At 38.4% G+C, this 24978-nt stretch overlaps 1 protein-coding gene across 3 annotated transcripts in view; it reads right to left on the bottom strand.

Moving 5' to 3' along the window:
• DST (dystonin) overlaps positions 1–24978 on the bottom strand; it is a 4096730-nt gene that overhangs the window by 2640863 nt on the left and 1430889 nt on the right. For all 3 annotated transcript variants that reach the window (XM_044063350.1, XM_044063347.1, XM_044063348.1), the window contains one exon: positions 20821–20882. In XM_044063350.1, the coding sequence (XP_043919285.1) occupies positions 20821–20882 (62 nt within the window). The remainder of the gene's footprint in view (positions 1–20820; positions 20883–24978) is intronic.

Genomic DNA, 24978 nt, shown 5'->3' with positions numbered 1-24978 from the left:
CAGAGCAGATCTGAGAGCTGCCTTTGAGATTCTTGATATAGCTATAGAATGCTTTGTGGTTGTCTTTAGAATCAGTGGCGATTTTGTTTTCATAACTAGCTTTGGAGGATTTTATGAGGGATCTCAGCTTATTACTGAGGCTGACCAGGGAGTTCCTCCAATCATGGGATTTTACTCTTTTTTGCAACAGATTCTTTCTTCTGTTGTAGAGTTTGTTTATGGCAGGGGACCACCAGATTGGCTTCCTTTTTTTTTGGAGGATAGCATCTTGGTTCTGTTAGGGATAGCACGATCCATGCACTCGTGTAAGTGCTTATAAAGTGCATTGTTGTAGCATTCAGCAGTCATACCTCTATTGTCCATCTGCATGGATGTCGTGAAGTTTGACACTTCTGTTTTAAGAAGCATGAAGTTGGCTTTGGAGAAATTCTTTACGGTGGTTTCCCTAATGGGGGGTGGGGGCAGGATGTGGATGTCTAGGGTGATTAGCTTGTGGTCAGATCTGATCAACGAGGAATTGACCTCTGGTGTAGAACACCAGTCACCCATGTTGGTAATGACCAGATCTAGGATATTGCTGCCCCTAGTGGGGGTGTGGATAAGTTGATCCATGGCATTGGAATTTATGAATTCCAGAAAACGTTGAGCAAAAGAGTTGGCACATGAGTAGTTTTCCCAGTTAATGGTGGGGTAGTTGAAATCGCCCATTATTATGGTGTTGGGTTGTACCCTAATATTTTTCAGTGTATCAAGAAATGAGGAGTGGGAATCCTGGGGCATGGTGGGGGATCTGTAGCAAGTTACAGTTTGGATTGTGGTCTTGCCCAGAGTTAGTTGCATTTGGATAATCTCGGATGCATTATGCTGAGCAACTAGCCTGGAGTTGTGAATATCCTTAATGAATATGTTTCAGTCCAGGTTAGGTGGCTGAAAGGTGTGGTATGAATTATATCCTGGTAATGCAGGGGTGCTCTCTGGAGCCTTGAACCAGGTCTCTGTCACTACACAGTTGTCGATGTTCTCCATTTTAAAGAGTGCCTCGAGTAAATGTATTTTCAGGTTTGGACTTCCAGCATTGTGTAGCATTACCCTCAGATTGTGCTTGGTTGTACCTGTTACAGTGGTGAATTTGTCATTTGAACCTTGCCTAAAAAAAGGCACTACAGGGGTGGCAAGAGCCTTAGCCAGTATCCAGAATCCCAAGGGTGACAGGTGCAGGCCATTTCTGGCAAAGCATCGTGGTCTGTCAATCATGTCATCCCAGGCAGACAGATACTGGATCCCCTTAGAATGACACCAGAAGTTAAGCCAATTATTGAATTCGATCATTTTGTCCTTGTACTGTGGTATCATTCTGGGTGATGGCAGGATGCTACTCAGGGCTAGGGTCATACCTGCCATGGGCTACAAGATCGGAGAGCTCCTCCATGTCTCTTTTCATGTAGTCCAGGGAGGTATGTCTCAGGTCATTCACACCAACACGGACAATGACAGAGTCATATTTGTACTTGTTGTGGAGTGACCTGAGTGCATGCATTATATGGCGGATCCTGGCACCCGACAGGCAGCTGACAGTAATTTCTCCTTGTTTAGCCTGGTGAGTGGAACATCAGTGTGCCCGACTATAGAGTCACCTATTTCTAGAGTGTTGGGTACATTGTTATGCCTTATGAGCTGTGGTTGACTGGCACACTGAGTTTGTGGGCTATGTGTCATTTGGGTTGTGCTGGGGGTTGGAGGTTACTTGCATTTCTGCTTTGGAGGTCTCTGTTACTTGAGCAGATTTTTATTGAGAGCCTCCGTGAATGTAGGTGTGTGTTTTATGTTTCCATGTGTGTGTGTGTTTGGTGGTGTAGGTTTTGAGGAACTATGTGATGAGTGTGGTGTGGCGCAAGTGTTTAGCTTCTTCTCTTGACTGTCTAGTCCAGTCTTGGGTGAAGAGAGCTTTGCTTCCAGTTTGGCTATATAAGTGCATCTCTCACAGGTTGTAGTGTTGGGTGGTAGGAGGAGAGGGTTGCCTGTGTACATGAGGCAATTGCTGCCCTTAGACATGCCTGTATAGGTGCTTATTTATTAAGTACTAAAAATTGTTTTCCTCTAGACAAGTGTGGAAAGTTGAGTGCTGTATAATTTGTAGCTTATTCAGTGCTTACAATGAGTTCTGAATAAGTGCTGAGCTCAAAGAAACAGATTTGAGTGCTAAAACTAAAAAACTGGCTAGTTCTAAGGGAAAATTTGAAGAGTAGACTTTATGGTGCCGGGAATACTTTAACCCTAGCTAAACGGCGATGCATATACTATAACAGTCGCAAATGAGCAAACTGATTTAAACAAATTAACCAATTAACCAATAAAAAGCTAAAACCTGAGCTTCGTCGTCTTCAATCAGACAAGTTCTAACTGCACACTCCTGCCACTAGGGTGCAGGGGAACCTTTTCCAAAAAAGATGGTCTGGATTAGTGCTCAAGTTATACACATAAAGCTAGATTCAGCAGGTCTGAATTTAGTCTATGCTACAGCAAACAAGGCGTACGAATTTCAGAAAGGAACAGTTCAAATAAGTAGGCACAATAAGCCTTTAACCAGAAAATCCCGGCTCAGAAGGGAATTTTGGACAGTATAATGTCTACAAATTTAAATCAAATATGGTATTAAAGACCTAGAAGAGAGAATGAAACTCTGCAGACAGAAATCGGCAATATTACTGATTATGACACTATCATTTAATATTGCATTACGGTGATAACCAGCACCGTAGCCCCTTTTTGCCAGTTACCAAGACATAATTAGCTAGACAATTGCTGTATGTAGTATTTTAAGTCAGTGATTCCACAATTCACCAAAATTAAAAAGGTAAATGATTACAAAAATGGAAAAAGCATAGATCGAGTATTAGCAATAAAAGATCACTTAACAAAACATTACCATAACTTAACTACTTTGCAGGTTTACTGTGACTGCAGTTTTACTGTGAGGTAATTAAATGAACAGCACAGTTCCAGCTGTGAAATGCATAGTTACAATTGATTCACAACAATTTATTTACTATTGACTATGATTATGGTATAAACTTCTTATTGGTATTCATTCTGTTATCCGCACAAAGACAATAAAGCTACCAGAGGAACTAAACATTTTAAATCTGTTTATGCATTTCTAATTAAAATAGTTTTGTCTGCATTCTTTCTTATCGTCACTAAGAAGTATGTTTTGAAATTACACAACTGTCTGTTTTTATTCCTTGTATTACTCCATTAATCTACTGTTCTTTAAAAAAAAAAACAATACATTTCTGCATGTTTTTCCTAAACTGTATCACTTTAGTTCCCATGTTGCATTCCTTTTTATTTGTACAAGTTTGTTTGTGTGAAACATATGTTTGCATGCATTTTATTTCATTCATAATGGCCATTAAATGCTTCTTTGAGACCACTATCATTGAATTTCCTTCTGTCCATCCGTACGTCCTTCCAACCATTTTCCAATAACCAGCTTTATTCATTGACAGAGACACAGTAATGTCAGAGTCTATCCCTGCAAACAAGTGCCATAAAGTACTCAAACCTATTCTGGACAGGTCTATAGCAGAAAAATGACACACTAAGTCACACACTAAACATACATTTAAAGACAGTGTGGAGAAGACCGATTTATAAACAGCATACCGCTGCAAAGTGTGAGAAAAACAGAACATGCATAGAAAACCACTGTGGATAAAGAAAAGGCATGCAGACTGCATGCAGAAGGCATCCCAGCCAAGAATCAAAATGGAGAGCCTGTTACTGTCAGGCAACAATATGATTCATAATACGAGTGCCTGCACTGTCTAGTAATATGCACACTTACTGCATAACAGTTTTCAACTTTTATTTTGTCTTGTCTGAGCTCTGCTATTTCAGCAACTATCATTTATATAGCTTCTATCTCCTTTTTGCCTTTGGTCTCTAGTAATTAATATTGCACTTTTGACTTTGCTTCACCAGATGTCTGTACAAGCAAGCATTTAGTTTTTCATTTTCTTCTGCTAGCAACTCTTTTATAACATCAGTAAAATATTGATCTAATATTTTGTGTAGCCTTTTGCCAATGATTAACATTTAACATACTTGTAAGACTTGTTATTGCTATATTTATCAAAGTAGTTTATAGTTCCAATTACCTTGTTGGATTTTTTTAAATATTTTTATCATCATTTTTACAGTCCAAAAGATACACAATGCAAAATGTTGTAATGAAATAAATATTATGCTTACATGTCAACATACATTTTTTCATTTTACTACATTACATTTATTTGAATGTGTGCTGAAAAACAATAACGGCAAAGAAAATATGGTTTGCTTAACCATGCCAAAAAATAATAACCAAATGCCATCTCTGCCAAAGCAGTTTTACAGGCAGCAACACAACAGCCTCCAGAATTTCCATATAATTATGTATATGACTAAGGCATTACTAATTCAAGAATGACCATCTGCTCCATATTACATAAATATTTCAAATTAGAATTAGTCATCACACAAATATAACTAGCTTCATTCATTCAGAATCATGCCTTTCCAAAGCTTTTGCATGAAAGTCCTGTTTCATGCTGGTCGTCTATTACTCTGTTCACTCATTCATATTCCAAGATCATATTGCTCTAACCCTGATGAGGCCAATATTTAATCAGACTGCAAGAGAGAGATTATTTTTTAAGATCTCTCTGATACCCTGGGATCAAATTCCTCCTGATATTTATACCTTCAAAGATTGCAACGATTTTCAGGAACATCTTTTTAACAAAGCAAATGCTACAGAAACAATAGTTAAATCAGGGGTTTCTTAATGACAAACTTCTAATTGACAGATAACTCATTAATTTTAGTTCTACCTTATACCAGATATCTAATAGTACTCTGAACCTTCTACTTGACAAAATGATACAATTTTCTGCATGCATTCTGCTTAAACTGTAACATTCTTATTTGCTAATATCTCACTGTACGTTGAACCTTCTGCTTGACAACATGATAAAATGTCTACTTGTATTTTCCTTAAACTGTAACATTTGTATTTTGTCATTATACTTGCATACACCGCATAATTTTTGACTATGTTAGAAGATTTTTTTCTTTTTTTTTTTTTTTTACAAATTGTCCAACTCGTTTTTCTAATAATTTTTGTCTATTTCATATGTGGAGCATTTCTCCCCGAGCCTCCTCTGAAAATAGGCTCACACCCAGTTGGACTTTCCTGGAAAACAAATGTAAAATAAATAAATAAATAAATAAATAAAATAAACTCTTCTGCAATTATATTTGCTTTTCTTGTTGCCAGTATAAGAAAATATATTTCGTACATATCTTTTAAACATATTTTTAATAGTTTTTATTCTCTTGTTTGTTTAAAGGTCACTCCTCAAAACCTGTACCTTAGTATGATTTCTTGTGCCTCTGTTATACTAAAGTTAGTGTATAACTAGTCATGTACTGTTATGTATGTGTTGTTCTCATGTTTGTCTAAATGTTAACCTTCCGAGCTGTTTAACTGCATTTATCACTTTTGCTGTTGTGGAATGTCAGGGCTAATGCAAAACTTTTTGTGCACATGAGAACTAGTGTAATGTTAAATAAAGTTCATTGTATCGCCTTTATCCTGGGCTGTGGAAGAAAAAAGGTCAAGTCACCAACAAACCTAACCAGTTATCAGATAACTAACTAAATGAATGCAAACCTGCTTCTTTGACTATTGCACATACATGCGTCTTTCTATGTTCAGAGCAGAAAGATTCTGATAGATAAGAATTCCCTCTTTCAATGACAAGTTATAAAACTTATTTTATTTTTATTTATCTATCTTTTTTTTACTAAGTTAATACCACTAAACTAGTAGCCTGTCCTCAGGAGAGATCTGAGGTGTATTTATACCACTAGAAAAAATTTGGTCAAGGCAGTGGGTGACTTCCCCCTAATCTTCACTGTTGCGAGGTGGACCCATTTTGCATGAGCACTTCCTGTTTCCATTTCAGGTACACAGCTGGCCTGGAGAAACAGGGAGGCAGATGGAGACAGAGGGAGATAAGTGGTGAGAGAAATGGAGGAGAAAAGCAAGAGAGTGTATGCAGGACTCTGAGGAGATATTTCAAAAAAATCTGTTTGATGGAGATGAGTTGGCAAATGATGGATGCATAATTACTCCCCAGTAGTCGAGAGGGTTGTGACATGATTTATTTAAAGAAATGCTGATGCAGAGTGAGCCAGAAAATGAAGGAGACATTTCCTGGGGGGACATTATGGAGAAAATACAAAAGTAGGATGTAGAGACAATCCTGAAGAATAGTGGTAAGATGGAAAGGAAAACATATGCAGAGAAAGTAAAAGCAGGTAAAACGGGAGTAGCAGAACAGAAGGCATTAGAAAATGATTTTATTTATTTTTATTTTATTTAATATTTGTTGACCGGGAACGTCTGAGTAGGACAGAGCCTATTTTCAGCAGAGGCACAGGGAGAAATGCTCCAGATGCATGTCTTTAGAATGAAATGAAAAACAGAAGCACATGGTAAGGATTCAAACTAAAGAAGACAAAGAAGTGGAGAGGTGTGAAGTGTAGGCAATTTAATAGCTCCTTTGGGTGTAAAAGTGTAAAAGCACATGAGGTAAGAGCATTTACTCATTAACAGGGAGACATTTTGTGACATATTTGAGAGTGTATTATCAATGGAATTTTTTCTTGGACAATAGGGGAAAAAGTATTTAACAGGGAAACAAAAAAGAAAAGACGTACAATTCTGAGTAGAGGTAGAAAGAGAGACTTTGAAAGGACATTAGAATACTCTATTTAAGGAAGTACTAGAGCTTTCAAAAGTTTATGATAAAAGGGGTTTATAGACTGGTAGATAAGATTGCAATATGGTGTTAAAAACAGAAAGAAAAAAATTATACATATACCAAACATGACAAATGTGGAGGTAAATGAGGGTGTCATAAAATACTGCGGACAATCCAAAACATTTTTTTCTAGAAAAAAGGACATTTGATAACAGTGATTAAAGAGAATGTTATATTTGTGAGAAAATGGGGCATGATGCAAAAATGTGAAATGAAATGTTATAAACGTAACAAAATTGGACATTTATGGATGGATTAAAACATGAAAATAAGAGTAAGGAAAAAGAAAAAGAATAAGAAAGAGAAGAAAAGGAGCAAAGAGAAGACGTTTTAAAGTAGTAGAAATAGAAAAACAAGATAAGAAAATAAATAATAAAACAGACATAGAAGGGGGCTCTGAAATGATGAGGAGGACATAAATTGGGAGGTAGTAACTCTATTGGTGAAAAGACAGAAAAAGAAATGTAAATGGATGAGAGCAAAATAAATAAGAAGGAAATGGTTGAAAACGACTACAAGCAGCTACTGATTCCAGTTTGGTATAATGATGAAGTTGTTTGACTCACAAATACAAGGTGCAGTGTTTGATTCTTACCTGGGGGGGGTGGCTAGGCTTAGAATGCAGTTAGCCTATTAATTAGCTATGAACTTATGAAACCATGAATCTAAGGAAAAGAGAACTGGAAATTTTAAAGCACTTTCAGTAAATGTGAAGAGTATTAAGAATATAGGAAGAAGAATAGGAGTTTTGGAGTGGTGTGATACAAGTGATGTAGATTTAATTATATTAGAAGGCACAAGATCAACAATTGAAGAATTACAAAAAGGGAAACTATGGGGAGGAAAGATAATCAGGAATTTGGGAGATGAGAGATATTGTGGAATAGTCACATTCTGTAGAAATACAGTAAAGATATGATTTATCACAAATGGGAAGATTAACCATTGTGGATTTAAAATGGAAAGAATCAACATATTGACTTATACACTTATACTAATTGTAAAGAAAGGGAAAGCTTATTTCAACAGATTTTAGATTATGTAGTGATAAATATGAATATTATAATAACAGTTTACTTTAATTGTGGCTTAAGAGGCAAGTGCAAAAAGAAATGAAATGATATTGAATGCAAATTAAAGGTCATGCTGCTAAACGTTAGGAGTCTAAACATAAAACTGCACTCATTGCAAGCATTCTTAACCCTGGAAGATGTTGACATTTGCACAGTTACAGAAACATGGTTCAAAGCTGTGGAGAGCACCCCAGCCTTACCTGGTTACTCATCCTATCATACATTCAGACCCCAAAATGTGGGCAGCAAAGCCAAAGGAGGTGGAGTTTCAATATATATTAAAGACACACACACACCTCCAGGCTGGTCAAACATTATGATACACAGGAGACACTCCAGGTGCAGTTAACTGTTGACAAGGCCCCTATTCAAATTATAGCTAGCTACAGGACCTCAAATTTGACTGAAGATGCCCACTCCACCTATCTGGAGCTCTTCGAATCAATCAAGATTCAACCATTTACCCTGATCCTGGTTGAATTTAATTACCCAAGCATAGACTGAAAAAACTACTCATGCCAGAACACAAATGCCCAGAGATTCCTCGATTTTATCAATGCAAATGCCTTGGAACAGCTAGTCGATACCCCCACAAGAGGTGATAATATCTTGGACTTGGTATTAACCAACATGAGTAACCACTGCAGCACCCCCATAGTATCATCCTCCCTGGTAAGAGCCAACCATAAAGCAGTCACTGTCGAAGTCACCATTTTCCCTGCCCCCCCCCCCCCCAGCTAGGGTCAAACAAAAAAACTTCCCCAAAGCTGACTACAACCTCCTGAGGGATGGTATAAACAGCTTCACAGCCCCCTCCTCCACTGTAGGAACTGGCACCAATGTCCAAATCTACACCAAAGTACTATACAAGCATTTATATTGATGCATGGAATTAGGAATACCTTACAGGACAAAATCATCCTCCACAAGGAAGAGTAAACCTGTTTGGTGGACATCTGCAATAAATAAACTAGATAACAAAAGGAAACAATTACTTACTGTCCAGGACCAAGAAGGAGCAGGTGCCCAATTGGAAGCAATCTCTCCTTAGCCTGAACAAGCAAATAAGAGCACTAGTGAAATCCTCTAAAGCCAACTTCGAGTCCAAATTGGCCACATCTACTAGTGACAATCATAAGGCCTTTTTCACATATGCCCGCAATCTCAAAGGAAGCACCCAGATCTGTTCAGAACTGGTGGTCAAGGACACCACATACACAAATGCAGTATATATAGCCAATCTACTTGCTGACAGATTCAGCAAAAACTTCTCCCCTCTGTCCCCCCATCACTAAATCAGGACATCCCCAGTACCTGCCCCCAACCCCATATCTCTAGGGAACAGGTCATCACTGCCCTCTCAAAGGCAAAAAGTACAGCCTCTATGGGACCCGATAACATCCCAGGCTGCATCCTACATGAACTCGAGCATGAACTTGCAGCACCATTAGGCACCCTATTCAACCAAAGCCTGAGCACCAGCTTTGTCCCAGCTGAGTGGAGGACTGCCACTGTCATCCCTTTACACAAAGGTGGAGCGTCCACCGATCCAGGAAATTATAGACCTATCAGCCTAACTAGCCTGATCTACAAGGCCATGGAATGGATTATCATGGACCTCATTAACAGGGACATTGGCAGCCTCCAAAAACTCAACCCCACATAATTTGGCTTTGTCAAGGGGAGGTCATGTCTGTTAAATCTGGTCAACTTCTTTGAGACAGTCAACAAGGCCATGGACGAGGGGAAGACAGTGCACACCGTCTACCCTGTGGTCATTGTTCAGCATGTAGTCGTACTTAAGAGCAAACAATTCACAAGTAGTAATACATCTAAGGTATATGACATTTTGTGTTTTGGGAACTGTAGCACTGACTGGGTCATATATTTAGCCACTTGTTCTTGTTCCTCCTTTTATGTGGGGCAAACCTCTAGGTCACTGAGGGTTCATATTTCCGAGCTTCTCAGTGACATAAGGAATAAAAGAATGTCTAGTTCATTATTTAAACATACTATGACCCATGTTACTGCTCAGTTCAAATTTACTATTATTGACAAGGTCACAGGGAATAGAATGTTTAAGACAGGCTGGCATACTATGTTAAACAAAAGAGAATCCAGCTGGATTATTAGGTTGAGGGGTTGTTTAAACCTGGTCTAAATGAGTTAAGTTGATTATCCAATGAGATGCTTGTTTTCTGATAAGGATGACTATTTAAACCCACCGAGTGTCTTTTTTATTGTTATTGCACTGAGGAAGGCTTATTTTTGCCAAAACTGGTTTGCTTATATGATTTAATTTTAGACCATTTGCTGAAGCAGCCAAAATAAACAGGTTATTTTTTCACCCTTTGGTGCTGGACATTCTTTTGTGCCTTTATGAGCCTAGCCATGTAACCCAACCCAACTGTGTCCCTATGTATCATCAGCACTTATTTGGAGTGAGTATATCAGTTTGGAAGTTTTGTAATAGTTATGTGGTAGGGGGTACTTTAGTTTGGGCATAGTTACTGTCTGCCTCTGTCTATCAAAAATATGGAGACCAATGGAGACCAATCCAGGGGGTGAATTTTTCAATTTCCCGTCCATTGGTCAACGTTAAACTTAACTCTGTTTTAGATTAATGGGGAGCCTGTTCCAGAGCATGGGGATCTCTGGGAAACAAATCTGTCTTGCCAACATGTCCTATTTATATTGAAAGCAAAATTTAAATCCTTGGATCTAGTGGTCCTCGTACTGTTCATTTTGCAGATGTGCAAAAGGTTCATTATAGCTGGATGTGAGGATGCCTTGTATATCAGGCACAGATCACCTCTCAGTAACCTGCAAGAGACTGAGTACAGAGTTAGGGTTATAAGGTGATCCGTATAGGACAATGCGTTTATACCCTGATTCTCCCATTAAGAAACCTTTGTGGGCATTCAATCAATGTCTGATCAGGAACATACCAATGGGGCATTATAATCAATTATTGGTCTGATAAGGTCCAAATAAAGAGTCACTATAACCTCCTTGGACCTGGGTGCCATGCCTTTATTTATAACTTGGGTGACAAAGAATGATTGTCTTACTACCTTGGCCACATAATGGTCAAAGGCCAGATTACTGTCTGTATAAGTTCTTAGATTCCTGAAAAGCAAGTCAACTCTTAGGACTGTTTTACTGATGGAGCAATTAGCCTGGATGGCTATTTTCCCAAAAGACACTATAATTCACTTCTTGTAATAGTTTTAATCTGTGACTTTGGCATCAGTCATTTGTCTGCATTTGACTCTCTTGTAAGATGTTTGAGTTGTGGGGAAATCTATAATAGCTTCCAATCTACAGTCATCTGAGAAACTGGTCAGCCAAAGGCTCTTGACATTAGCCTTTACCTTCAAGAAGTAGATGCCAAACAGGTGTGGTCCAAGCACTGAGCCCATAGGTACCCCTTGGTGACTGGTCTTTTAGTAGAGGTGGTCTCAACAATCCTGAATTCCTGGGTCTTGTCTGTGAGCCAGCATGCAATCTGGAGAGTTACGCAGGGGTTTATGCCCAGTTTGGTGAGTCTGTCAACTATACCTGTATGGGGTATTGTACTGAACACCTTAGCCAGGTCCAGGTAATTGGTATGCACCATTTTTCCATCAACCATTGCCTTGCTGATCTTCTCAGAGAAGATCACCAGGTTCAGCAGATATTACTTTCCCTTAACAAAGCCAAACTGGGATGAGTCCAGTGGCTGAAGACTGCCAATGTCTTTGTTGATAATTTCCATGGTAATTCATTCCATGGCCTTGCATATTAGACTAGTCAGACTAACGGATCTGTAGTTTCTGGGGTCGATTGATGGTCTTCCATTCTGAAGTGGAATAACTGCTGCAGTCCTCAATTCTCATAGTACAAAGCTTCTTTTGACACTATAATCAAAAATGGTTCAAGTAGTCCTGATAGGTCATGCTTCAAGCTTTTAGGAGGCATCCCAGGGTATTGTTGGGACCCACTGATACTGGGTTTTTGGCTTTAGCGAGCACCATCAGGACCTGCCCCCTGCTAATAGCTGGTGGAGTTTAGCTATTAGGCATTTCATGGGGAGGCAGGGGGAGAAATTTGGCACACTGCTGTGTGCTGTCTTTGAGGTTGTGGACAAAACTGTAGAAGGCCTTGTGGGTGTCTTACAATTTTGAGGTTATTCTGACCTTGTAATTGGCTTTGTTGGACTTAATTAGTCCTCTTAATTTCCTGTTTAGTTTAATTTGAGAACTCTTATAACTATCAGAGTTGCTCTACCTGATTTTAGCCATGGCTTTTTTCCTTTTATTATATACCCTTCATGAGCTAGGATTCCACCAATATGGTTTGTTTTACAGTTTGTTTTGGGATTACTTCTAGTAGATACTGTGTCATCTACAGAGACAATTACATGGTTGTACTGGGTCTCTGTGAAAAATTCCGCATAGTTTGATGTGAATACGTTGTTAGGAGGGGCAATACATTATAACAATCTATTTCTTTATAGGATGTAGTTTGCTTTGGAATAGTTCCTAACTGTTAAAGGGTGGGTTTACTGGGGTTACTGAGTTGATTTTTATTTTAAAGGAGACAGCTTTGTGGTCCGACATCACCAGTGAGGATTTGACACTGAAATGGGGGGAGGGGGGCTGCAGTACTCAACCATATTGGTGAGTACCAGGTCAAGTATGTTTGAACCTCAGGTGGGTGAGTGCACTATCTGGTTAAGGGTATTTTAGTTAATACAGTCAGGGAATCATTATGCCTATGATTTTGAGGCAGTGCATGTTCCCACTCTATAAAGGGGTAGTTAGCCTCCCATGAATAGTGTATTAGGTTTAATAGTAAGTGTTTCCAGTAGGTCAAGGTATGAGCTATGGGATTCTTGGGACATAGAGGGTGACCAACAGCTTGCTATGATATAATATGGGGCTTTGTCTGTGGTGATTTAGATGTGGATAAATTCCAGGCATCATTCTGTTTAACCAACCTAGAGTTATACTTGCTGTTAGTGCAGATCGAGACTCCTCCCCTTGTTGTCCCTGTCTGTGCTGCTCATAGCCTAAATCTGTGGAAGGCACTGAAGTCTTGCATTGTGAAGTACTTTATGTGGAATTAAACCATGCTTTGTTAATTGCACAGATGTCTGTATTCTCCAGAGTGAGGTGAGCTTGTAGGGGGTGGAGTTTCCTGTTTAGGCTCCTACCATTGAGCAGTAACACCCTTAGGTTTCTTTGGGCTTTATCTGCAATGTTGGTAGGTTTGTCAATTTGGCATTGCCTAAAAAAGGTTTTAGGGGTAGATAAAGTTTTAGTCAATATTTGGAAGCCTAGAGGGGACAGGTGCTGACCATCCTTTGCAATGTCATTTTATGCTGACAAATAATGAATACCCCTGGAAAGACAACAGAAACTAAACCAATTATTGAAGTCAAGACATCTTTGTTCATATTATGGTATCATTCTTGGTGAAGGTAGAATGCTGATCAATGTAAAGAACATACCTGCCTGAGACACACATTCAGAGAGATCAATAATGTCTCTCTTCATGTAGCCCAGGGAGGTACATCTCAGGTCATTAACACCCACATGGTCTGTGATAGAATCATACTGGTACCTGTGATGTAGTGGCTTGAGTGCATGCATAATTGGGTGGAGCATGGCTCCAGATAATCAACTAACTGTTATCCTATCCTTATTCAGTCTGATGTGTGGGGCGTCTGTGTGTCAAACAATGGAGTCCCCTATGACAAGAGTTCTGGGTAATGTGTTGGCTTGCCTTATGGCTTTTGTTCTTGGGGCTCCATTGGGTGTAAGCTTATGTGCAGTGTTTGCTGTTATTTTTGGTGAGTGCTTCACATATTGCTGAGGATAGATGTTGCTGTTTATAGACTTAGGAGGTCTTTGAGGTTTGGGAAGATTGCTATTTAGTGCCTCAGCATAAACTGGTGTGTGTGTGTGTGTGTGTGTGTGTGTGTGTGTGTGTGTGTGTGTGTGTGTGTGTGGTGAACACTATGTATGGTGAATGTAATGAGAATGTTCTTGACAACCTTAAAGTCAATCATTTTCTATTCATACAGTGGCATCATCCTTGGTAAAGGTAGAATGCTGCTTAGTGGTAGGCTCTTAGCCTGGGACAAATAGTATGAGAGCTGCATATCTCTCTTCATACAGTCCAGGGAGGTACATCTTGGGTCATTTACATCCACATGGACTAAGACTAAGTCATACTAGTACTCGTGGTTCAGTGACCCAAGTGTGTGAGTGCCTTGGTGTATCCTGACCCCTGACAGGCAACTGTGATTTTCTCCTTGTTCACACTGGTGAGAGGGCATTAATATGTGTCACGATGAAGTGTCCTATGACTAGAGTATTGGGGAGTGCGTTGGCTTGTCTTGTGGGCTTTGTAGTTGAAGCCTCATGGGATGTGACTGTAGGTGTGCTGTTGAGTGTTCTTTTGGTAGAGTGCTTTTGGGTTTACTGAGTCTTTGGGATTTAGGAAGATTGTTTTTTAGTCCCTTCACATATGTTGGTGTGTTGGGGGAATACTATGTGTGTAGTGTGTGTGTGTGTGTGTGTGTGTGTGTGTGTGTGTGTGTGTGTGTGTGTGTGTGTGTGTGTGTGTGCGTGTGTTACTGACAACCTTATTGTTAGTATGAGTGCTTGTATGTGAGAGTCTTGCCACCAGAGACACTGTATACAGTAAACTCTCAGTTAACCAAAACTCAAGCAACCAGAAAAAAAAAAAATCAAAGAAATACAGAACAATTTTCATGTGTTGCTCTTTCTGCCCCCCCCCCCCCGAAAGATACCTTACATTTTTAGAGTTTTAGAGTTTTAAAAAAGAAGATAGGAATACATTTCCTCTCTCCCCCAACCTAAGAACAAGTCAAACCAAACAAATAGTACAGATCGGGTACAGTATTAGTCAGGCCTATGTTTAATAGTAACTCTCAAGCAACCAGAAACTACAGTTACCCAGCATCTACCAATCCCCATGGGTGCCGGTTAACTGAGAGTTTACTATAACCACACCTCTCACATACTGCAATGGTTTTTCTTAGGATTATTTGATTATCAGTTACCATAAGACAAGTGCTACATTGTCTCTGAATGCCCATATTTGCGAGACTGGAGATAGAGAATTTGGGAACATGGATATCCATGGTCAGGTCATTCAAAGTGAACTATAAGGGTATGGTACAACAGTGGCTAATAGCAGACTAGCTTGGGTGCTTTTGAGGCTACAAGAACTAGGTTACATAAGAGTAGATTTATGGGGCAGTGCTCCTCAGTGCACAAACTAGTCGACATTAGATCCTGGGTACAGTTTCAATGGTAGTTGTATACAGAAAATTAAGATTCTAAGTGACTGTGTCTATACCAACAAGCCTCTGGTCAATTAAACAACCTCACTTTAAGCCTTGGTTTAAGTTTTGGTGTGGTTGGGGGTTGTTAACAGCCATATGGAGTTTTCAATCATGTTTGCTGTCTTTGTACTTTGGTATTGCCTTTCAGGAGACAGTGCAGCTGTTTTCTGTTCCTGAAAATGCAAAAAGAAAGGTCCATAATGCAGAGAAAATGTTTTGTCCACAATGGCAGTGCAAACCAGACAAGAGAGAATTTATTTTTTGTACTGTAAATCATAATACTTTTTGTTTTGTATACATTCTCATGCTAGAGCTACATGTAGATGACACAGTTTATGAGCAGTAAACATAATGTTCATGTTTTGTTAAGGAATACAATGCTTCCTCATTAAACAACCTTTAATTTTGTTTATGCTATGTAGGGAAACTATATCTATATCTGTTAATACTTAACTACAAGTAGAACATTGGTCAGTGTATAAGTAAAATCATTACATACATATCAGTAAGGTTGTGCTTTTTACAGAGAGACTTCCTCATGGTCAGACAGGTGCGTCTAAACAATGAATTTGTGATTCACACTGCAACTGAATAAAATATTTACTGCAATTTTTTTATATATGACATGCTGAGCATAAAAGAATGTTAGATTTTTCATTTATGCTAAAAACACTGTCATTGTTTATGAGAGATCCTGTGATACTGTCCTCTGATGATGGTACCAAGCTCAAAATCCAAAATGTAACATCTTTCTTTTATTTCCACCAAATAAAAATGGCCGACATTCACATTTTTATAGTTCTGTGCACTTCTACACCACTGCAGGACGTGTTAAATAAATTACGTGTCATGCTCCTGTTTTTTCTTTCTAAACATGGAAATTGCTTCTTATATCTCGCAGTAAATAGAAGAGAAACATTCATTTCCTATTTCTGCTGTATCTCACTTATCCACTCTTCCCATGACATTAGGATCTGCTACACTACTGCGCAATTTCCTTATCTTAACATATTTATAAAATACAGCATTTCTATTAGTAACCACATTTACCAATCTATCACCACTTCCAGCGTTTTACCTCGTATTGCCTTTCCTGACATGTCTGCATTATCTGTCTTGTTCACTTAGCTGTTTATGTGCAGACAATTAACTGTTATCTTTGCATTTACATTTAGTTTCTATTTGATCCATGAAATAGTTGTGTGTGTGAGTGTGAGTGTGTGTGTGTGTGTGTGTGTGTGTGTGCGCGCGCGCGCGCACTAGCGTCTGTGTATGTATGCATGTATATATATGTGTGTGTGTGTGTGTGTGTGTGTGTGTGTGTGTGTATATGTTCATATGTACATCTGTATATATGTATAGATACAGATATATATATAAGCACACATATATATATATTAACATATATATATATATATATATATATATATATATATAGAGAGAGAGAGAGAGACGCACACACACACACACACACACACACACACACACACACACACACATATATATATATATATATATCAATAGAATTACAGCAGGTAAGACCAAAGGTCTATAAAAATAGTGTAATTCATTATAAAAAGTGCAAATAAAGAGGCTTCTTCCAAACAAAACAAAACAAGGGCTTATGATTTAAAAGAATGTACAGCAAATGCCCCTGCTTCAGTTTTATATTGCTGGAAAATAGTTTCTTTTGGTAACTCTCTGAATATGGATGCATCTGTTGGGAACAATTTCCATTTTTTCTCTAATGTAGCTGATTCTCCTCTCTCAGACCTACTTAACTCCCACGACTATATTTACAATTAGATTTTATATTGCTGTTCTAAACATTACTTTCACTCATTTGGGTCACTTCAAGTCTCGTTCTTGGTGAGAACCAACAGACTATGCCACTAACCTTGTTGCTATCCCCCAGTGAACAGTAACACAACAGCTGCTACCATATGAAATGCAGTGACACATCTGAAAGTATTTCAAAACTGTGATAGGAAAAGAAATAGCCTGTGACCCACAATGCTGCTAAAATAAATGATTCTTCACAACTGTTACCAGAAGTCATTGATAAATAAAAATAGCATCAGTGTATCATAGAGAGCTGCAATGTATGTAGACAGTACAACAGGGTAGAATAAATGATAGCTTTATGCTCACTTTGCTATACTGTGATTGACTTTATTTTTGGTTAATCCTAGCTAAGGATTAGAGTATCTAGTACAATTTACTAAATCAGAGTTTGGCAAACTACTATACTCTGAGGAAGCCTCAACGATTCCTAAGCAGAGCTGTTGAGATGGCAAATAAATGATAATCCCCAACTAAAACTATAAATAACTATAGCTAACTCTGAGGTCACAGCACCTTAGGGTACATAACATTTCCTATGAGAACTCTAAATTTAGCACAGTTGAGCAAAGTTTTTTCCCCCCTAAGAATCTGCTTCAGAGAACTGACTGTCAACAATTCTTTATGCTCAAAGGGACTAGGCCCTACCCTTGGCAATACAAAGCCACAGGGACAGTAATTAACACATCACTACAGACGGCAAAAACTAGAGGATAGACTTAGTTGAAAATCTCAGAGATGCTAACTACAAGCAATGCACATGTTGCTACAAAAGCCACAAACAAAACAAGAGGTTTATGGGAAAATCCTCCAATAAGCCCTGACTGTATTCCTCCTCTTCCCATATGTAGGTCTACAAATGTGCTCTGATAATCAAAGGCATCATCTGTCATAACAATTGCTCTGCACTTTATATTAAACATCTCTGCAAGAAAATAACAATCTTGGCACCACACTAGAACACGGATCAGTATAAAGTGTGAGAGCGTCATTACAGAACCTTTGAAGCATGTGAGAAAATCATTGATGCTAGAGAAATCAGACGGCTTTGAGTTCAACGTTTACCTGGAATTGTATTTAATCTGAACAACTTAAAGTGGAATATTTCAATGAATGTCTGGCATCTCACTTATATTCCTTTCTTTATATTTGTGCTTCAGCAGGATGTGTACCTAAAGTAGCGGCATTTACATATACCTTCCTTGAGGCTTGCTTACTGAGGTGCAAAGTTATTTATACCATAAAACACATACTACAGCTTGAGAATGTAGCACCCATACAAATCTTTAACTGCAACCCTTATCTTAAATATTATTTTTAATCATATCTGGCATTTTGAGTTCACAAGCTTTTGAACTCCTGCTGTGTCTGCAATGGAAAATGTGTCTGCCTACAATAAGCACATAGTCTTATTTGTTTTAAATCTGGCCTTTGCCTATTATGTGACACCTATTTGAAGGTTTTTGACAGCTTATACAGATCATACCTCTCAACTCTCCATATTTTTTGCAGAATGTCCAGATTGTTGCCTCATATTTTTGATCCATTCCTCATAAAATTTGTGGTTCGCTAGTAAACCACAGAGGGTGAAAGTCCCTAAACAATGACACACATTTGAACATCAGGCTTCATATCCTTCAAAAAACGTATGCTGATTCAAAAGTTATTATTCTAGGAACTTTCTAAAGTTATAAGAGCAATATTTAGAATCTTTCTATTTTTGGGCCTTTATCCCGCCATTATTGTAGGCTTTGCCCATATTTCTTACGCTAAGAGGTTGTCGGAATGATGCAGACCTATGCTATGTGAATTAAAACAATTAATTTAGACATTCTGCAGCCAGACCTGTGGCAGAGTTTTTTCATATTCACTACACCCCATATGACCCAGGTTCAACTAGCAACCTAACTGACACAAAGGTTACCACCTGGAGAGGACAGGGAATAAGCAGTTGGCACCAACTCAGCTATTTCAGCTGAAAGGAGTTGGTTTGTCAAGTTGCAAGGACATTGTCTTAAGGACAGCATACTCAAGGACATCTTAGACATCCATTCCATGCACAGCAATTCAGGCTGCAAAGCCCAGACAAAGAATGCCCACATTCTAACCAGATACTATGGGTTTGCAGACATAGCCACTAAATTTTATTTAGAAATGCTGAAAATACGACATGCTTGTTAGTCAATGTATTTGTGTTAATAGCTGTGTGTGTCTATTGTGTGTCTGTGAATATGTATGCATGAGGGGTTGTTAGAAAAGCACAACAGAAAAGTATTCTGTCTCTCATGGATGATGGCTGTGCCCCCAGCTTTCTTCTCTCCCTCCTTCTCAAGGCATTTTCTAAAGATGAAAGAAGGGAGGAATGAAAGGATGAAGCACAGACTTGTATTGGTGGTCTTGGGGGGAGGGGCAGTCAAAATAAGTAAATAAATAAATAAAATGGAACATTATAAAAGCCATTTGTAAAGCCAAGTTGTCAATGAAAATCAATTTGATAATACCTTTTAAACACACACACACATATATATATATATATATATATATATATATATATATATATATATATATATATATATGTTTATTAAACTTCCTGTCCCTTTACCAGCAGGTGGTATATTTTAAGTTAAAAAAAATCTGCAGAAAATGGGAAATTAGATCTCTGGCTTTTCTGCCGTCATAAAATATGTCTTCATGCAGCATTTCTTTAATGTTGACTATGTAATCTGAACCAGTAATTTTTTTCTGATTCAGCTAGTCTGCATTCTGTTCTACATGGTTTGCTTTAAAGAAATAGAATGGCAATCTCCATAATACAAAGTCAGCTAACCCTGCACTGTATCTTTATCTGAAATGAAACACATGCAAGTTTACAGTTGCAAAAGCAAAGCGATATCATATATTACTCATGGTGTCTTCCATTTATATCAACATATTATCTGGTATAGTAAAGACAGCATTCCAAGAATACGATTCTCTAAATCTGAGTGAGAAAGAAGTCAACAACACTTCTTACCCAGACTTCCCTGTTAATGTATTTCATGGCTTCCTTTCATTATAGGAGGAATAATGAATTTACAAAGCACTGAAAAGAACTGTTACCCTTAAAAAAAAAAAACAAACAACTACATATCCGGTATCAATGGCGATTTTCAATGGCATACTAACTTAAAGGGAAATTGATCAAATAATGTTAAATATCTTGGAAGCTCACAAAACTCTTATACTATACTTCAATAAAAACGTCTTCAGTGAGATACTTGAATCCTGCTTACAGACTACATAACAAACTCCTACAAGGTAAAACAAAACAAATCAAACCCAAACAAAAGTCAAGGCAGCTTGTAAACTCGCACTGGATGGTGGCCACAGCGTTGTTAATCAGACAGTCAATCCATATTACTTACAAACAGCACACTGCCACTCATAACTGTGTAATGATGGGCTGACTCACACAACAGAATTACATATGGCAACGCCAATAAATTTGTACAGCAAACCAGCAGCTGTCTTTTCTACTGCTTAAATTCAAATACAGAAGTAAAATGAACAAAAACAATACCAACTGTACCTCTTCCTTTGTTTGCTGCCACACTTTTTATAACATTGATACATTTAATAACAGGATTTTCTGTTTTACTTTAATATGTCCTGCAGCACAGATTATCAGACTCACCTTCATGAGATGCTGATTTATCCACTTTGTGAAAGTTTTCTTCTGTACTCTGTCTCGCTCATCTGAAAAAAATAAACATTTTTTATTTCCAACATAGTCTATAATGATTTCAGCAAATGTGTCCAAACATTAACTGCAAAAACATCAACAAGTGCATTAGAGCATATGGCACTTCTTGGCCTTGTACAGCATGCTACACTGTTAACTGTCATACACACTCAGGTAACGACTCAGAATTACTCTGCTGTTGTTCCTGGACAAGTCCTAATGTTGAAATCTTACTGCTGGGACAGCAGGTGATGTGGGGAGAAGGTGTCTGTAAAACAGTAACCCTTACAAAGCTGAAACAGATACACAGCTAAGGTACTGAGCATGGCTCCTTAGGTATAAGGATACAGCCTGAAGTACCTAAAGAGAATACCAGTAAATGACAGCAGTATTGCCACAATGCTATGGAATGCGGACAGTAAAAAGGCCCGCTTTTTTACATTGTTATAAACAGTAAAAACAGACAAGAAAGCAATCTGACATTTCCATGTATGAGTAAAGGGCACATGAGTGTTTTTCAAAGTCATTGGACTATGGAACAGTTTATATGGTATGTTACTTTTTAATGGATAATACAAAAAGGTAACAACATTAATGAAGCCAAACTGATACAATTTGTGAAATATGAAAGGTGAGCTGCTTGTAGTCTGATACATGGAAGCGTGCACATGCGTACATATGTGCACACGCACACACACGCACGCACATACACGCACACACGCGCACTCGACCAAGCACACACGCACATGCGCGCGCACATTAAATATATAGCCTTAAGGGCTCTCTTTTGCATAAAAATGCCCTTATTAGATAAAAGAACGTAACACCAGCATGTACATCTGCAAACAGAAAGATAAAGAGAAATGAAAAGGAACACACTCCGTTATTTTACTCCTATTCAGATGCAGGATTAATGCAACACATGTCATAACATTTAATAAAAGTGGTTTGTATTGACTTCTATGACAAGGAATCGCTCATTTTATTACTTGATTTAGCATTTTGGCTTGAGGTGTGGTTTGCTTGCGTGACTACTGCTTGTTATCTATTGCAGCAATATACTTACACTTGAAATATGTTTTTAATCTATCTCTAAGATCAGCGAGTAGCAGAGAGAGATTATTTTCTTTTTCGGGTCTACACTAATTACATAAATGGAATTACATCTCTAAACACACCTAATGATCATGCAAATTTGTAAGGAAGGGGATTCCTCAATACCCCCACAGTTCCATTAAAGTATTGGCAGTTTTTGATTCAAATGGAGTCAATTAAAACGAATGGTGATAATGCCGACGAAAGTTCACGAGAACGAACTTGTGTTTTTGGGGTCGCGGTACAGTGAGGATTGGGATATTTGCCCTTTCCTCACTGTAGTGCGACCTCGGAGTTGGAATATATATATTTTTTAGCGGGGGTATGCAATCGCAAGTTCGTTCTCGTGAACTTTCGATTTTCAACGTTCGGCATATCACTATTCGATATGGTGATATAGACACCTAACTAATCCAATCTCGGTGAAATTCGCTGCAACTAAACCCTTGCATCACATTTTTTTTACGATTACACGTTCTTTCTCTGAGTTGCAGCAACCTCAAAATGTAAGTATATAAGTAAGAGGACAGCAGACTTGCACCTCCTGCGGAAATGTTACGTACTTGTGGTAAAGGGTTTCATTTGAAACTTATGAGCAGCTGTAGTTGGAGCACATGTATTTTGATCAGACATAACCGATCCCATACAATCATTCTTGGGGCTGCATACCTCATCTTTTCCTCGTGTTTCAAAAATACTTCATCATTCTGTAATCACACACCTGATTTTCAAGGTGTGCATTAAGGCAAATGAAAAAGGTGACTTTGATGCGATATGGCTGCCTTCTACAATGGTAGAAGCTAATACCAAATATCATTTTTATATATTATGGGGAAGCTATTATATGTAACGTGCATCTTGATAAACAAATTACTCTGTACAGGCAAAACAATGTGCAGAAAACACTTTGCAAAAGACATGTCATTTTATAACTTACGTCAGTTCAACATTAACTGCTAAAATCTTATAGAAAATTACATATGCTCAATTCTGCATAGCTGTCCTTATATACAGAAAATGCACTGCCTATCTGGAGCAGAAGGAGACACCTGGCAACAAGGTGCAAACCAATAAAGTTTACTTCACTGGTTAGGTGACATGCAAAGCATAAGAGAATTTGCATGAAGATGATTTTCTTACATACTCAGCATGCAGTAATAACTGGGAGGTCAGGTATTTAATGCCAAGGAAGAGTACTGCATTTTATTTCACGTGCATCTGTAGAAATACCTCACTATCCTTATGGAAAAGGTGAACTGTGTTAGCAAATTAAGTCATGTTTACATATTCAAAATAAGAAATAGTAAGCCGTATATGATGCTTTATTTCAGTTGGCCAGGGAACAGTACACGATCTCTGTGAAACACTGGATTCATTCCACTGACAACCCAATAAATCATCATCATCATCACATGTTCTCCAGCTTGATATAATGGTGTACTAAATTTCTGGATCACCTTCTTCCCATCTTGTTATCAACAGAATTTCATCTAATAAACTACTATGCCCTTCTCCTGAGGAAGTTCATTCTAGGGAGCTGAGCTAAATTCTCTCTCTCTATACTGCCTGCTGCTTTACTGACATTTCTTTTGAGTTCTTTTATGACCCAGCCCTCTACTGACTTAACCCTCCAATTCCTAGTCACAGCAGTCACCACCTCTTTAGACACTGCCGTCCTGCTAATGAAAGATTTGTGTCCTTCGCAATGAAAGATTTGTGTCCTTCGCACACCATGTCAGACAGTCAAAACCTGCAATCATTAGTGCTAACAACGGAATGAAGGAACCAACATGCAGGGAATACAAACTGTATGATACAGGTATAGGTACATTACCTCATATGTACTCTATCAGTATTTTCTGCTCTTTAGAACTTGAATATTGTTCCAACACATGCCAAGGATCTTTCCTGGTTTAATGGTATCTCCCTAGCCTAGCCATACTATCTAGTCATATAGGTCTAAATTGCCCCTACACCTTTCTAAAGCTATGAAAACATTTAAAATGCTTGCTTTGACAACAGATGGTAGCACTCTTCGGCAGGGCATGTTTGCTATCAGGTTTCTGAATGACTCCACAATTGTCTCTCTCTCCAGAATTGATTTCATAGATGTGTTTCAGGAAAAAAAAGCAAGACCAATGCAAAGTAACAGGAGAGAGCAGCATTCACGTCAAGTCATTGAACATTTCTGAACTTAAATGCCCTCTGCTATGTGCTCCAAACTGCTTCCACAACACAAAGTACCGCATTAGGGTCTTCAGGTAATGTAAACTGTAGCTTGATGATGACAGAAAGTGCTCAGCCTGGCTAATCACTGCTGCCTATAGATAAACTTTATACGTCAGGCATGGTCACTGCTACTTTATAAGTTAGGTATGGATATTTCTCCATAACATGCTTTAGGAGGTATCCTGACTGGAGACGCCACATTAATAAATTATCTGAAGTCTGCCTGTTCCTTGGTGGGATCACTACAGGTGCTGCTTGGGGACATACTATCTCTGTCCTTTTGACGTCTGCCTCAGTGATCTGCATTGACATTGTTTATCATGAACTGTACTCCTTTAACCAGGCACTCCAGTTACAGCTAGGTTTGAGTATGATGTCGTCTCACTTACCATTCAACTCTCCCATAGATTTTGTAATCTATCCTAACAGTTTCACAAAAGTTGTTTTTATTACTGCAAAGAAGACTGGCAGCTGTAAAGCTGTTTTTAGTATGCTGTGTTTGGTTCTCATAGCACACGTAACCAGAGTGACCACAGTGAAACAGCATGACCAAGTATTTTCCTGCTGGTTGCCCTGACCCCCTACAGATCAAGCCATTCCCGCTTGCAATGGATAGGGTATGCAACTGACACAAACATTCAAATACCTTGAAGTAATGCAGGATTCTACTCTCACTTCACTAAAAATATCTCAACAGAAAAGAGTCATTCTCAAATAATCAACATTCTGTCACATTCAGCCTACAAATGTTATATTTGCTGAATCTTCCTTGGCCCCCCCACCACC

This window comes from Protopterus annectens, chromosome 2.part1 (genome assembly GCF_019279795.1).
Source record: "Protopterus annectens isolate FY-2018-M chromosome 2.part1, PAN1.0, whole genome shotgun sequence".
NCBI classification, from domain to species: domain Eukaryota; kingdom Metazoa; phylum Chordata; order Ceratodontiformes; family Protopteridae; genus Protopterus; species Protopterus annectens.
Note: the sequence above shows the minus strand (reverse complement) of the source record. Positions and strands in the feature narration are given on the sequence as shown.